The 13,764-nt window shown below is 50.7% G+C and overlaps 1 protein-coding gene across 1 annotated transcript in view; it reads right to left on the reverse strand.

The window, feature by feature from the left end:
* The window catches only part of PIAS3 (protein inhibitor of activated STAT 3), a 54,310-nt gene that overhangs the window by 3,807 nt on the left and 36,739 nt on the right, over positions 1 to 13,764 (reverse strand). The window contains 13 exon segments of the mRNA XM_073609069.1: positions 1,319 to 1,359; positions 1,509 to 1,642; positions 3,596 to 3,764; positions 3,905 to 4,041; positions 4,141 to 4,301; positions 5,687 to 5,760; positions 5,861 to 5,966; positions 6,844 to 6,978; positions 7,065 to 7,155; positions 9,162 to 9,212; positions 9,694 to 9,715; positions 9,718 to 9,777; positions 10,358 to 10,823. Coding sequence (XP_073465170.1) covers positions 1,319 to 1,359; positions 1,509 to 1,642; positions 3,596 to 3,764; positions 3,905 to 4,041; positions 4,141 to 4,301; positions 5,687 to 5,760; positions 5,861 to 5,966; positions 6,844 to 6,978; positions 7,065 to 7,155; positions 9,162 to 9,212; positions 9,694 to 9,715; positions 9,718 to 9,777; positions 10,358 to 10,823 — 1,647 coding nt within the window.

The following is a 13,764-nucleotide window of genomic DNA, read 5'->3' on the forward strand; positions in this document are numbered from 1 at the left end:
ACGGGACAGGAAAAGAGTACAGCTATTTAGATCCGGTCACCATCGGCCATGACCAAGGCCACCATCGGCCATCATGACCAAGGCCATCATGACTAAGGCCACTATTACAAAGATTACCATTTTGAAGGTCACAAATCGGTCACCATTACTAAGATCACAATTGGCCACCATTGACCACCAACAAGTCATCCTCTCTGCAATTATTTTACCTTTTCTCTGATGGGATAGAAGAGAAGAGAGTACAGCTATTTGTATCCGGTCACCAATGCTCATTTTTAGCAAGGCCACCTTTGGACATCATTACTAAGGCCACCATTACAAAAGGTTACCATTTTGAGGGTCACAAATCGGTCATTACGAAGGTCTCAATTACTTAGGTCACATTTAGCCAGGATTATTAAGGTCACCATTGACCAACAAGTCATCTTCTCTTCAAACATTTTACCTTTTCTCTGACGGGATAGAACAGCTATTTTTATCCAGGTCACCACTGCTCATCATTACCAAGGCCACTATTACCAAGGTCACCATTGGGGGTCCTTACCAAGGTCACCATTGGCCATCATTTTTTAAGGCCACCATTGACCATCATTACTAAGACCAGATCACCATTGTTGGTCCTTACCAAGGTCACCATTGGCCATCATTTTTAAGGCCACCATTGACCATCATTACTAAGGCAACCATTACAAAGTTTACCGTTTTGAAGGTCACCATTGGTCATCATTACGAAGGTCTCCATTACTGAGGACACAATCGGCCACAATTGACCACCATTGCTAAGGTCACCAATGACCACCCACGAGTCATCTTCTCTGCAATTATTTTTCTTTGATGGGATGGTACAGAGTACTGCTATTTTTATCCAGTCATCATGGCTAAGGTCACCATTGACCACCATTACTAAGGCCACCATTACTAACGTCACCATGTCTAGGGCCACCATCATCAAGGCAACCATGTCTAAGGCGACCATGTCTAAGGCCACCATTGACGACTCATAGTTGGAGGACGAGCAGAGCAGGTACATCTGCTGTCTTGCATACTTCCACCAGAGGCCTTGTTTTACTTCATAAAGGGGAGGTCCTCATTTTTACCCTCTCTGACGTAGGCTGCCTTCCATGTTAAACTGTTCTGCACTTTGCACCTTTTCTGCCTTTTCCATGCTACCATACTTGGGGGGGGTGGGGCTATACAACCCTGCCAGAGGGGATTCAGAAAGTCCGAGCAGTTATTATAGACTACCACTATTAGTCCACAATAGCACAACTCTAAACTAAATTATAAAAGTGCAGTCTAAAAGTTTAGGTATTCTCACCTGATTATCAGTGGTCTGGAGAAACGAGAACAGGTCGAGTCCTGTACATGACAAACACAAAACAGACAGTGAGAACGTGTATTTTCACAGAGGATGTCTACTAATTACAACCAAAAACATGAACATATTAAAGCTTCTATAAAATATTAGAGATTAGGTTTGTATCGACTTTAAATCCGGCTCCCCTTACCCTGAAGTTCACTTGGTACTGGGAAAGTCCGATGATAGTCTGGGATGGGAAGACTCGACAGGTACTCGCTGCCAATTGTCGTCAAGGGAGGGCTTCTCAACACGGAAGATGTTTGATGGTCGAGGCTGATCACCCTAAAATGCATATAAAAGGAATATTACTTAACAACTTCTAAGGGGTGTGGCTGTTACTCAGCTCTGCCAGCATAGAGCACTGTGGAGAGAGGAGTGATAAGAGGTGTGGCTGTTACTCAGCTCTGCCAGCATAGAGCACTGGAGAGAGAGGAGTGATAAGAGGTGTGGCTGTTACTCAGCTCTGCCAGCACAGAGCACTGGAGAGAGGGGAGTGATAAGAGGCATGGAGCACTGGAGAGAGAGGAGTGATAAGAGGTGTGGCTGTTACTCAGCTCTGCCGGCATGGAGCACTGGAGAGAGAGGAGTGATAAGAGGTGCGGCTGTTACTCAGCTCTGCCGGCATGGAGCACTGGAGGGAGAGGAGTGATAAGAGGTGTGGCCGTTACTCAGCTCTGCCAGCATGGAGCACTGGAGGGAGAGGAGTGCTCAGAGGTGTGGCCGTTACTCAGCTCTGCCAGCACAGAAAAACTAACAGTTACAACAGTATGGCTGCCTAAATAGAGTTACACATAGAATAACACAATCACAAAGGATCTGTTGAGTATTTAGGTACTTTATATAGTGTTGACAATTTATGCAGCACATTACACACTGTACATTCACATCAGCTCCTGTCCACAAGGAGATTACAACCCCCATCTCAGTCATATACACTTACTGGGGCTCATTTACACAGAAGTAATTTGACCTACCAGCACATCTTTGGAGTGTGGGAGGAAACTGGAGTATCCGGAGGAAACACATGCAGGGAAAGGGAGAACATGCAAACTGTATGCAGATGTTGGATGTGAACCAGGGACCTCAGTGCTGCAAGGGAGTCATGCTCAGTACTAAATCACTGAGCTGCCATGATCCATGCAAGGAAAGTGGCAAGGTATCCAGAGGATAACGGGGGGGGGGGGGGGGGGGATGGGATGGAGTGGAAGGGGAGTAAGGGAGAGAGGAGAAGAGGAAGACGAGCAGTAAGAGATCGGGGGGGGGTTGGAGGTGAGTAATAAGGGATATGGCGAGTAAAGGACAAAATGGGGAGTAAGAGAGAGGGAGGGTGGTGGGGGAGATCAGTAAGGGACAGAGAGAGGAGGATGAGGGAGACGACTAGTAAAGGAGGGGAGGGAGGGAGAGGGAGAGGGAGAGAGAGAGAGATGGGAGGAGGAGTAAGGGAGAGTGAGGAGGATGAGGAAGATGAATAGTAAGGGAGAAGATGGAGGAATAAGGAACAGAGAAATGGATAGGAGGAAGGGAGATCGAGGAGGATGAGGGAGACGAGTAGTAAGGGACAGAGAGAGGGGGATGGAAAGAAGAGGAGTAAGGGAGAGCGAGGAGGATGAGGGAGATGGGAGGAAGAGGATGAGGGAGACGAGAAGAAAGAAAGAAAGAAAGAAAGAAAGAAAGAAAGAAAGAAAGAAAGAAAGAAAGAAAGAAAGAAAGAAAGAAAGAAAGAAAGAAAGAAAGAAAGAAAGAAAGAAAGAAAGAAAAGAGGATGAGGGAGACGAGTAGTAAGGGAGATGGGGAATAAGGGGCAGAGAGAGGGTGGTGGAGAAGGAAGAGGAGTAAGGGAGAGCGAGGAGGATGAGGGAGATGATGGGGAGTAAGGGACAGAGCGAGGAGAATGAGGGAGATGATGGGGAGTAAGGGACAGAGCGAGGAGGATGAGGGAGATGATGGGGAGTAAGGGACAGAGCGAGGGTGGTGAAGAAGGAAGAGGAGTAAGGGGCCTGTCCTGGACACAACATACTTCTGTTTCATCTGGCTGGTGCGTCTCTGGAAACATGTGCAAGTCGTTCATTGACAAGCTTTTGGGCGGTGCATACAGGGACGATCCCTTAACTTGGATCCTCCCCAATGACATTAGATGTGGGAAGCCCCCCCAGGGACCCGGCTGTGGAGGGAGATCTTGCACCTTTGTAGAGACATCTTACCACGGAAGGATTTGGATCTTTGGCCAAGTCTTACCCTTTAGACCCGATGGAAGGCATGATGGTGGAGGTGATGGGACAGGTCCTCTTGGCCGGGGGTTCGTCTTCATCGGACGAGCTGTCCAGGGTCAGGTCAATGACCTCCACCTTCTTCATGGTCTCGGTGTTGTGCTTGAAGTCGGGGCTGAGGCTGTAGAGCGCACCGGCTGTAGGGGGAGGTTACAAGGTGTTCAGATAAATGACATTCAATGTGTATTTATTATTAAAAGCAGGCTTTAAAATCCTTTCTGCATGTGAGTGGTCGGGGAACCCAAGCATCCTATGGCTGAACATAAATGGCACTTACTATCGATGGTGCCGTAAGTCTGCGTCTGACACAGATCCTGCTTCTCCTTCTTGGGTTTCATGGGACACCAGGAACCGTCCTCCATGAACTGGATCTCATCACAGTCCGTGCAAGAGTTCAGGATCTCCATGAAGAGGCTGCGGAAGGGAGAAAACAGGGAAACTCTGGCTCATAAATCCACTATAATCTCATCTATATCCTTCCTAAATCTTCATAACTTTCTACATAGTGCTCACCCGTCGATGATTAACGTGTCATACGGCGCCTTCTTGTCGCAGACGGGACAAGTCCAGGTCGGCTTCTTCTCGTTCATCTGCAGGTACAGCGCGGCATCGAAGCACTGGAGGTGTGTGCAGGTGATCGCCCGGCAGGGAACCGTCAGACGCATCTTACCCAGCTAGGAGGGGAACCGAGACATGGAGACCTTTATAAAAGAGGGCCATCTATGGAGACCTGAGATCTATCATTAACCCCTCCCCCCCATATACCCCCTAGGGGGCAGAGCAGTTCTTACATTTCCGCTATGGACCTGAATTTTCGGCAATTGCTACAATATTGGTTTAGATAACAAAGTAATACAATGATCCTGGGTGGTGGGGACTAGGTTTTTTTTTTTTTTTAAATAAATGGAGTGAACTCACCGGACACATCAGAGACACCCAGAGCAGTTCTTACATTTCTGCTTTGGACCTGATTATTTGTTATCTAAATTAATGATGCAGCAATTGACAAATAATCAGGTCCAAAGCAGAAATATAAGAACTGATGTGGGCGTCTCTGATGTGTCCAGAGAGTTCACTCCATTTATTTAAAAAAAAAAAAAAAAAAGAAAAAAAAAAAAAACCTAGTCCCCACCACCCAGGATCATTATATTACTTTGTTATCCAAATTAATGATGCAGCAATTGACAGAGTAATACACTGATCCTGGGGGGTGGGAACTAAGCTTTTTTTTTTTTTTTTTTTAATAAAAATTGAGTGAACTCAACGGACACATCAGAGATACCCACAGCAGTTCTTACATTTCTGCTATGGACCGGATCATTCGACAATTGCTACAATATTAGTTTAGATAACAAACTAATACGTTGATCCTGGGGGGTGGGGACTGGGTTTTTTTTTTTAATAAGTTGATTGAACTCACCAGACACATCAGAGACACCCATAGCAGTTCTTACAGTTTTGCTATGGATCAGATTTTTCGGCATTTGCGACATCATTAATTTAGACAACAAAGTACTACATGGATCCTGGAGGGTGGGGACTAGGTTTTTTTTTTTTTTTTTTTAATAAATGGAGTGAACTCATCCGACACATCAGATACACCCAAAGCAGTTCTTACATTTCTGCTATGGTCCTTATTATTTAGAAATTACTACATCATTAATTTAGATAAACTAATACATTGATCCTGGGGGGGGTGGGGACTAGTTTTTTTTTTTTAACATAAATTGAGTGAACTAATCGGGCACATCAGGGACACCACCCACAGCAGTTCTTACATCTCTGCTTTGGACCTGATTATTCAGCAATCGCTACAATAATAATTTAGATAACAAAGTAATACATTGATCCTGGGGGGTGGGGACTAGGTTTTTTTTTTTTTTTTATAATAAAATTGGAGTGAACTCACCGGGCACTCAATTACCCCCAGCAGTTCTTACATTTCTGCTGCGGGACTAATTATTTAGCAATGGCTACATTATTTATTTGGATAACTAAGTAATATATTGATTATGGAGGGTGGGGACTAGGTTTTTTTTGATAAATTGAGTCTACTCACCGGACACATCAGAGACACCCTCAGGCTGGTCGTGGCGATTTCGCTGTCAGGATCGGCTGTCAGTTTTTCTTTTACTGTTGTGGAACAAAAAAGAAAATCAAAGCGTGAATTAGCAAACACTAGTCAGGGGAGCGGATTTCATTTTCAGGCAGAGGGAGGATGTTCTAGACTCACTCAGCGCTCTGGAGTGGTCCGGGTTCCGGATGCCTTTGGCCCTCAGTTTTTGCAGCAGAGTGACCGACGTCAGCTGCTTCACCAGATACACGGAGAGGGAGTAATTCTGTCATGGAGGACAGGGAACGAAAGCATTAATGAAATTATTATTAGAAATAATACAAAAATGAATAGTAAAAATAATAATAATGAAGTTTAATATCATTACATTTTATTATTATTAATAATTATAATAATAATGTTAGTTTTATCAATGATAATAATGTTTAATATTAATTTTAATAACAATTATTAATAATAATAATAATAATGATGATGTTTAATATCATTAGTTTTATAATAAAAAATAATGTTTAATATTTTATTAATAAAAAATAATGATGTTTAATATCATTAGCTTTATAAATACAAATTATTAATAATAATAAATAATAATGTTTAATATCAGTTTTATAAATAATAAAATAATAATAATAATAATAATAATAATATTTAATATCATTAATTTTATTAATAATATTATTAATAATAATAAATATCATTAATTTTATAAATAATAAAAATTAATAATAATAATAATAATAATAATAATGAGGTTTAATAACATTAGTGTTTTTTTAAATAATAAATTCATAATAATGTTGTTTATTATCATTAGTTTTATAAATAATAATAAAAATAATAAATAATATTAAAACTATTATTAGTAATATTATTTTATTACTATTAATGCTAAAATTATAAAATGAATAAACAAAATTAATTAAAAAAAAAAAAAAAAAAAAAAAAAGGTAGAATAGTAATAATAAAATGAACAATAAGATTTTCTTAAAGTGATTTTAAGTGTCACTTTCTCATCAGAGAGACAGAAGAATTCCATTGGATGGGGGGGGGGGGGGGTTAATTTTCCAGCTCTACCAATTCAGGGTGGAGTGACCCTTTAGCAGGTAGAGGACACAGAAGATCTGAGGTGTAGGACTTACCCTGCCGAACTCGGAGGACCAGTTGACCACGATGCTGTTGGCCGCGGTGGAGGAGAGGCGGATCAGCGGTGAGATGTTGATGGGTCTACTCGGCCGTTTGGGCTCGACGCCGTTCTTGGTGGGAGGAAGGTAACCCTGTGCGGATGGGAAGGGAGAATTCTGGTGAGTCCAGGGTAGGAAGATCGGGAGGGGAAGAGATCCGGAGTGACCGCTTAACTTACCGGCAGCGGGCAAAGCTTGCCGTTGACCTTCACAAACAGGTTGGGGGGGAAATAGTCCTCCTGGGGGCAGCTGGTCTCACAAAGACAGAACCTGGACACAAGAGAGGGGCGGTCAGGAGCCAAAACGTAAAAAAGGAGCTTTAGTCCCAAAACCTGGTTATACTGTCTTGTAGGGTCCCAAGCCCTCCTCCATAGGGGACATGGTTTGTATACCCTGCACTGCAGTGATGATGACCAACAAGCCTGAAACAGTTTGGAATAAATGGCTCTCCCACACGATCTGCACTGTACACCAGTCGTGTTGTGCATCTGGCCAATGGGGTGTAAACGATGGGAGGGGCTATGCAAATCCAACCATCCTGAAATGAGGAATAATCCTCTAACTTTTGGGATAAGACATTCTGCTCCAAGAAGGATTTACTAAGACATTGCCCCCTTCACTTTCCTATCCAAAAGTCTCCACTGACATGGTCGTCCTAAAAAATCCCAGTATTGTTTCTAATGTGTATCTTCTATGACTACCAGCTCCCTCTTTTGGCCAAAAGTGGTATTTTCCTGAGATACTTCAATCAGGAAAACACCGTTATGGCCATTAGATGGTGCTGACAATTTGGCTGTGCGATAGATTTAGGCCTGGTGTCTCCCAACGTCGGCCTGCAGCTTATGAGCATAGTCTGAGAAACCAGATCTACTGATGGGGACCCTGACGTCAGCGGGGACTCGGATTGGGGACCCCTTGGCGCAAGGTGGGGGGGGGCGGGGAGAGGAAAGGTGGGTGTTCCTAAATTATGAATGAAGGCGAGGCTGGTGCAAGCGGGAGCTCTGATGGGGAGCCTGGTGCAAGCAGGGATTCGGACCATAATGCAAGCGGAGGCTCGGGAGGGAGAACCTGGCACCAGCGGGGGGCTCGGACGGGGGATCCTGGCGCAAGCGGGGGGGGGGCTCGGATAGGGGGATCCTGGCGCAAGCGGGGGGTTCGGATAGGGGGATCCTGGCGCAAGCGGGGGGCTCGGATGAGGGATCCTTCCTGACGCAAGCGGGGGCTCGGATGAGGGATCCTTCCTGACGCAAGCGGGGGCTCGGATGAGGGATCCTTCCTGACGCAAGCGGGGGCTCGGATGAGGGATCCTTCCTGACGCAAGCGGGGGGCTCGGATGAGGGATCCTTCCTGACGCAAGCGGGGGCTCGGATGAGGGATCCTTCCTGACGCAAGCGGGGGCTCGGATGAGGGATCCTTCCTGACGCAAGCGGGGGCTCGGATGAGGGATCCTTCCTGACGCAAGCGGGGGCTCGGATGAGGGATCCTTCCTGACGCAAGCGGGGGGCTCGGATGAGGGATCCTTCCTGACGCAAGCGGGGGCTCGGATGAGGGATCCTTCCTGACGCAAGCGGGGGCTCGGATGAGGGATCCTTCCTGACGCAAGCGGGGGCTCGGATGAGGGGATCCTTCCTGACGCAAGCGGGGGCTCGGATGAGGGATCCTTCTGACGCAAGCGGGGGCTCGGATGAGGGATCCTTCCTGACGCAAGCGGGGGCTCGGATGAGGGATCCTTCCTGACGCAAGCGGGGGCTCGGATGAGGGATCCTTCCTGACGCAAGCGGGGGCTCGGATGAGGGATCCTTCCTGACGCAAGCGGGGGCTCGGATGAGGGATCCTTCCTGACGCAAGCGGGGGCTCGGATGAGGGATCTTTCCTGACGCAAGCGGGGGCTCGGATGAGGGATCCTTCCGGACGCAAGCGGGGGCTCGGATGAGGGATCCTTCCGGACGCAAGCGGGGGCTCGGATGAGGGATCCGGACGCAAGCGGGGGCTCGGATGAGGGATTCCGGACGCAAGCGGGGGCTCGGATGAGGGATCCGGACGCAAGCGGGGGCTCGGATGAGGGATCCGGACGCAAGCGGGGGCTCGGATGAGGGATCCTTCCTGACGCAAGTGGGGGCTCGGATGAGGGGACCCTGACCCAAGCGGGGGGATCAGGAGGGGGACCTTGGTGATAGGTTTGTAGCCCTTTATAATCTAGAACAATAAAAAGGTAAGTGAATAGGGGGAGGGGCAGAGGAAAGGTGGGTGTTTCTAAATTATGAATGAAGGATTACCTGAGCTGAACCTGTACTGTGTAATCACACTTCGCTCCTGGCAATATATCCCTGCAAAAGGAAAAAAATAAAACCACACAGGCCAATCAAAACCAGTTCAATTCAACATTTTCACATATCTACAACATGATAAAATGAATTTACTAAGGTGGGGTGGGAATATGTATTAAAAAAAAAAAAAAAAAAACTCACTGTGAGGAGGTCTTAAGCTTTTATGCAGCCACAACTAATGATCGTCGTATTGTCTGCAATATGGTTATCGCCATCTAGTGGCCACAATGCAGTATTTTCCAGAAATGCCTCAAACTAAAATACCACATTGTGGCCACTAGATGGAGCCAGACATCAGACAAAATATTATTACAATCAAGATGGCAATCACTTGTGGTGCCTGTGTGAAGACATGAACGTTTTTTAATACACATACCCCGATGTATCTCGGTATATTTTTAGTCAAGGTGAGGTTTAGATTTATCTGCTTTTTTTTTGTAATGTTCCCCATCAATGAACAGAGTCACCTCAATGAACTGACCTGGAAGTGAGGATCTGATGACCTGCTGGGGGGTTAATGCGAAGCTGAAATGGGCCTCTTCAAACCTCTGGGTGTTGGTTGAAGCTGGAAGGAGACAGAGATAGTTAGAGTCAGGTGAGGTGGCACCAAGAAAGGATCTGAGCACAGGGATGGTGGGGAACCCCTCATAATGGGCACAGCGGGTGTACAGACCCGGGAACTCAGCACAGGGATGGTGGGAACCCCTCATAATGGGCACATCAGGTGTACAGACCCGGGAACTCAGCACAGGGATGGTGGGAACCCCTCATAATGGGCACAGTGGGTGTACAGACCCGGGAACTCAGCACAGGGATGGTGGGAACCCCTCATAATGGGCACAGCGGGTGTACAGACCCGGGAACTCAGCACAGGAATGGAGGGAACCCCTCATAATGGGCACAGCGGGTGTACAGACCCGGGAACTTAGCACAGGGATGGTGGAACCTCTCATAATGGGCACAGCGGGTGTACAGACCCGGGAACTCAGCACAGGGATGGTGGGAACCCCTGCATAATGGGCACAGCGGGTGTACAGACCCGGGAACTCAGCACAGGGATGGTGGGAACCCCTCATAATGGGCACAGCGGGTGCAGAGATCCAGGAACTCAGCACAGGGATTGTGGGAACCTCCTCATCACTCACCGAGTGTGGTGGGCTTGATGAGTTCATCATACACATCGTAGAAGGGGAGCCTCTTCATCTTGACGTCGGGGTGGACGGGGAGGATGGGCGGGGAGAGGTGCTGGATGTCCGGCTCTTGTTTGGGGCTCAGCATGGGCAGAGGCGGCAGCATGGAGGAGGGAACGCCGGCCGCCATGGCGCTGTTGTCGTAGCCGAGGTGGCACAGCGACCCTTGCGCCAAGGAGGCGGTGTTGGGCAAGGCTCCGGCCTGCACATGGAGCATGGTCAGGTCCGCGCTGTTGAGGATCTTCCGCGGATATCGCCTCCGGTAGAGCTCTTTGATCTTCATCGGGCTGCTCGGGTTGGAGCCAGATTTTACCGGGAGGAAAGCCTTGGCGAGAAGCTCCTGTTGGCGGCCACTTTCGTCACTGCCAGTAAAGTCCAGGAAATACTGCAGCGTGGAGTCTCTGAAGCTCATAACCAGGTGCTGGAAGAGAAGAGAGACAAACGGGGGGCGTTACTAATGGTAACCTGAAGACAGCAACAATGTATCACAGCCTGCGCTCAGAATGTCATGTGATCTACACATTGTGAACCTTTGTACCCGCCCCTTTCAGTGGAGATCACATGACCAAGTACCACGGTCTTCAGACAGGGAGCCAGAGAACATAACACTGAAACCCTTGTATTCGTTTATTAGTCCCGGGAAGAGCGTTCACATAATCACCGGGACCGCCTCCTGGCTCCATATCTAGTGGGAGGGGTCAGACAGGCTACAGTAAACGTCACCACATTCTGTCTTGGATCCTTTTCAAAAAATCATATGAAAGAACACATCCCCGGCATCCCTTTAGATGTGCATTTTCCCCCTTCATTGGCTACTAGGCGCGGTAGACTTCAGCTAAGCAATCTGCTGATCACTCATTTATAGTGTAATCAAACAACTGACCAGCAGATTGCACAGCTAAAGTCTGCTGCATCCAATGGCCAGCAGGAGGGGGGGGGGGGGGGTGTTTATGAACATCCTCCATCCTCTCCTGCACTGAAACGGCTTACTCTGATTTCACTGCACACTGTGAGCTTCTCACAATGTGCATTAGAAGCTGCAGCAAGTCAGATTGAGCCCCGCCCAATTTCCTGGCTGGAAGTCGTCCAGCATATTCTAGCTCTCCCCAGCTCTGCCCCTTTCATTCCGCGGAGGAGTACAGAGGGGCACCCCCGAGGAGTACAGAGGGGCACCCCCGAGGAGTACAGAGGGGCACCCCCGAGGAGTACAGAGGGGCACCCCCCGAGGAGTACAGAGGGGCACCCCGAGGAGTGCAGAGGGGCACCCCCGAGGAGTGCAGAGGGGCACCCCCGAGGAGTACAGAGGGGCACCCAGGAGGAGTACTGAGGGGCACCCAGGAGGAGTACTGAGGGGCACCCAGGAGGAGTACTGAGGGGCACCCCTGGGGAGTACACCCCCCTGCTGGCCCCTCCCACCAGCATCATCTGCCTGCATTGCATAGAGAGGCTCAGAGACCCAGTGATGTCAGCGCTGGATATAAAATAAGGGATGTAAAAAAAATAGGTTAAAAATTTCATTATGTTGATGAGGGGGGGAGGGGAGCCAGGGAAGGCAAAATATAAGCAGATTAAACATTAATCTGGGACACGGGGGCATTGTGTGGGCACAGTCACTGAGTGCCATAGAATAACCTGAGCTGTTGCGGGTTATACGAGGACGCAGACTACCGATGCTTGTCGGATTACCGGGTGGCATGAGGCGGCGGCCTGCATCAGAACCTGATCCTGTGCCGATATTGTATATCCCTCTACAGGGGCAGCAGGTCACCCTGTACTCCCCTCCCCCATCTATCCCTGGAGTTCCCCCCCTCCCCAGCCATCCCTGGAGTCCCCCCCCCTCCCCAGCCATCCCTGGAGTCCCCCCCCTCCCCAGCCATCCTGGAGTCCCCCCCCCTCCCCAGCCATCCCTGGAGTCCCCCCCCCTCCCCATCCATCCCTGGAGTCCCCCCCCCTCCCCATCCATCCCTGGAGTCCCCCCCCCTCCCCATCCATCCCTGGAGTCCCCCCCCCTCCCCATCCATCCCTGGAGTCCCCCCCCTCCCCAGCCATCCCTGGAGTCCCCCCCCTCCCCAGCCATCCCTGGAGTCCCCCCCCCCTCCCCAGCCATCCCTGAGTCCCCCCCCCCTCCCCAGCCATCCCTGGAGTCCCCCCCCCCCTCCCCAGCCATCCCTGGAGTCCCCACCCTCCCCATCCATCCCTGGAGTCCCCCCCCTCCCCAGCCATCCCTGGAGTCCCCACCCTCCCCATCCATCCCTGGAGTCCCCCCCCCTCCCCAGCCATCCCTGGAGTCCCCCCCATCCATCCCTGGAGTCCCCCCTCCCCAGCCATCCCTGGAGTCTGCCCCCCCCCCCCCATAGCCATCCCTGGAGTCCCCCCCCCTCCCCAGCCATCCTGGAGTCCCCCCCTCCCCAGCCAGCCCTGGAGTCCCCCCCCCCCTCCCCAGCCAGCCCTGGAGTCCCCCCCCCCCCTCCCCAGCCAGCCCTGGAGTCCCCCCCCCCCTCCCCAGCCAGCCCTGGAGTCCCCCCCCCCTCCCCAGCCAGCCCTGGAGTCCCCCCCCCCCTCCCAGCCAGCCCTGGAGTCCCCCCCCCCTCCCCAGCCAGCCCTGGAGTCCCCCCCCCCCTCCCCAGCCAGCCCTGGAGTCCCCCCCCCCCTCCCCAGCCAGCCCTGGAGTCCCCCCCCCCTCCCCAGCCAGCCCTGAGTCCCCCCCCCCTCCCCAGCCAGCCCTGGAGTCCCCCCCCCCTCCCCAGCCAGCCCTGGAGTCCCCCCCCCCCTCCCCAGCCCCTGGAGTCCCCCCCCCCCTCCCCAGCCAGCCCTGGAGTCCCCCCCCCCCCTCCCCAGCCAGCCCTGGAGTCCCCCCCCTCCCCAGCCAGCCCTGGAGTCCCCCCCCTCCCCAGCCATCCCTGGAGTCCCCCCCCCTCCCCAGCCATCCCTGGAGTCCCCCCTCCCCAGCCAGCCCTGGAGTCCCCCCCTCCCCAGCCAGCCCTGGAGTCCCCCCCCCCTCCCCAGCCAGCCCTGGAGTCCCCCCCCCTCCCCAGCCAGCCCTGGAGTCCCCCCCCTCCCCAGCCAGCCCTGGAGTCCCCCCCCTCCCCAGCCAGCCCTGGAGTCCCCCCCCCTCCCCAGCCAGCCCTGGAGTCCCCCCCCCCTCCCCAGCCAGCCCTGGAGTCCCCCCCCTCCCCAGCCAGCCCTGGAGTCCCCCCCCTCCCCATCCATCCCTGGAGTCTTCCCCCACATTATTTAAGCTGCCCACTAGATGGCACTTCATTTTTGTATTGATGCAAATCAAACTGCAAAAGTATCAGTACTCTGTATTGGTGATTACTTGACTGAAAGTATCAGTACTTGCCAATAAAAAACAAAAAAAA

This window comes from Aquarana catesbeiana, linkage group LG13 (genome assembly GCF_042186555.1).
Source record: "Aquarana catesbeiana isolate 2022-GZ linkage group LG13, ASM4218655v1, whole genome shotgun sequence".
NCBI classification, from domain to species: domain Eukaryota; kingdom Metazoa; phylum Chordata; class Amphibia; order Anura; family Ranidae; genus Aquarana; species Aquarana catesbeiana.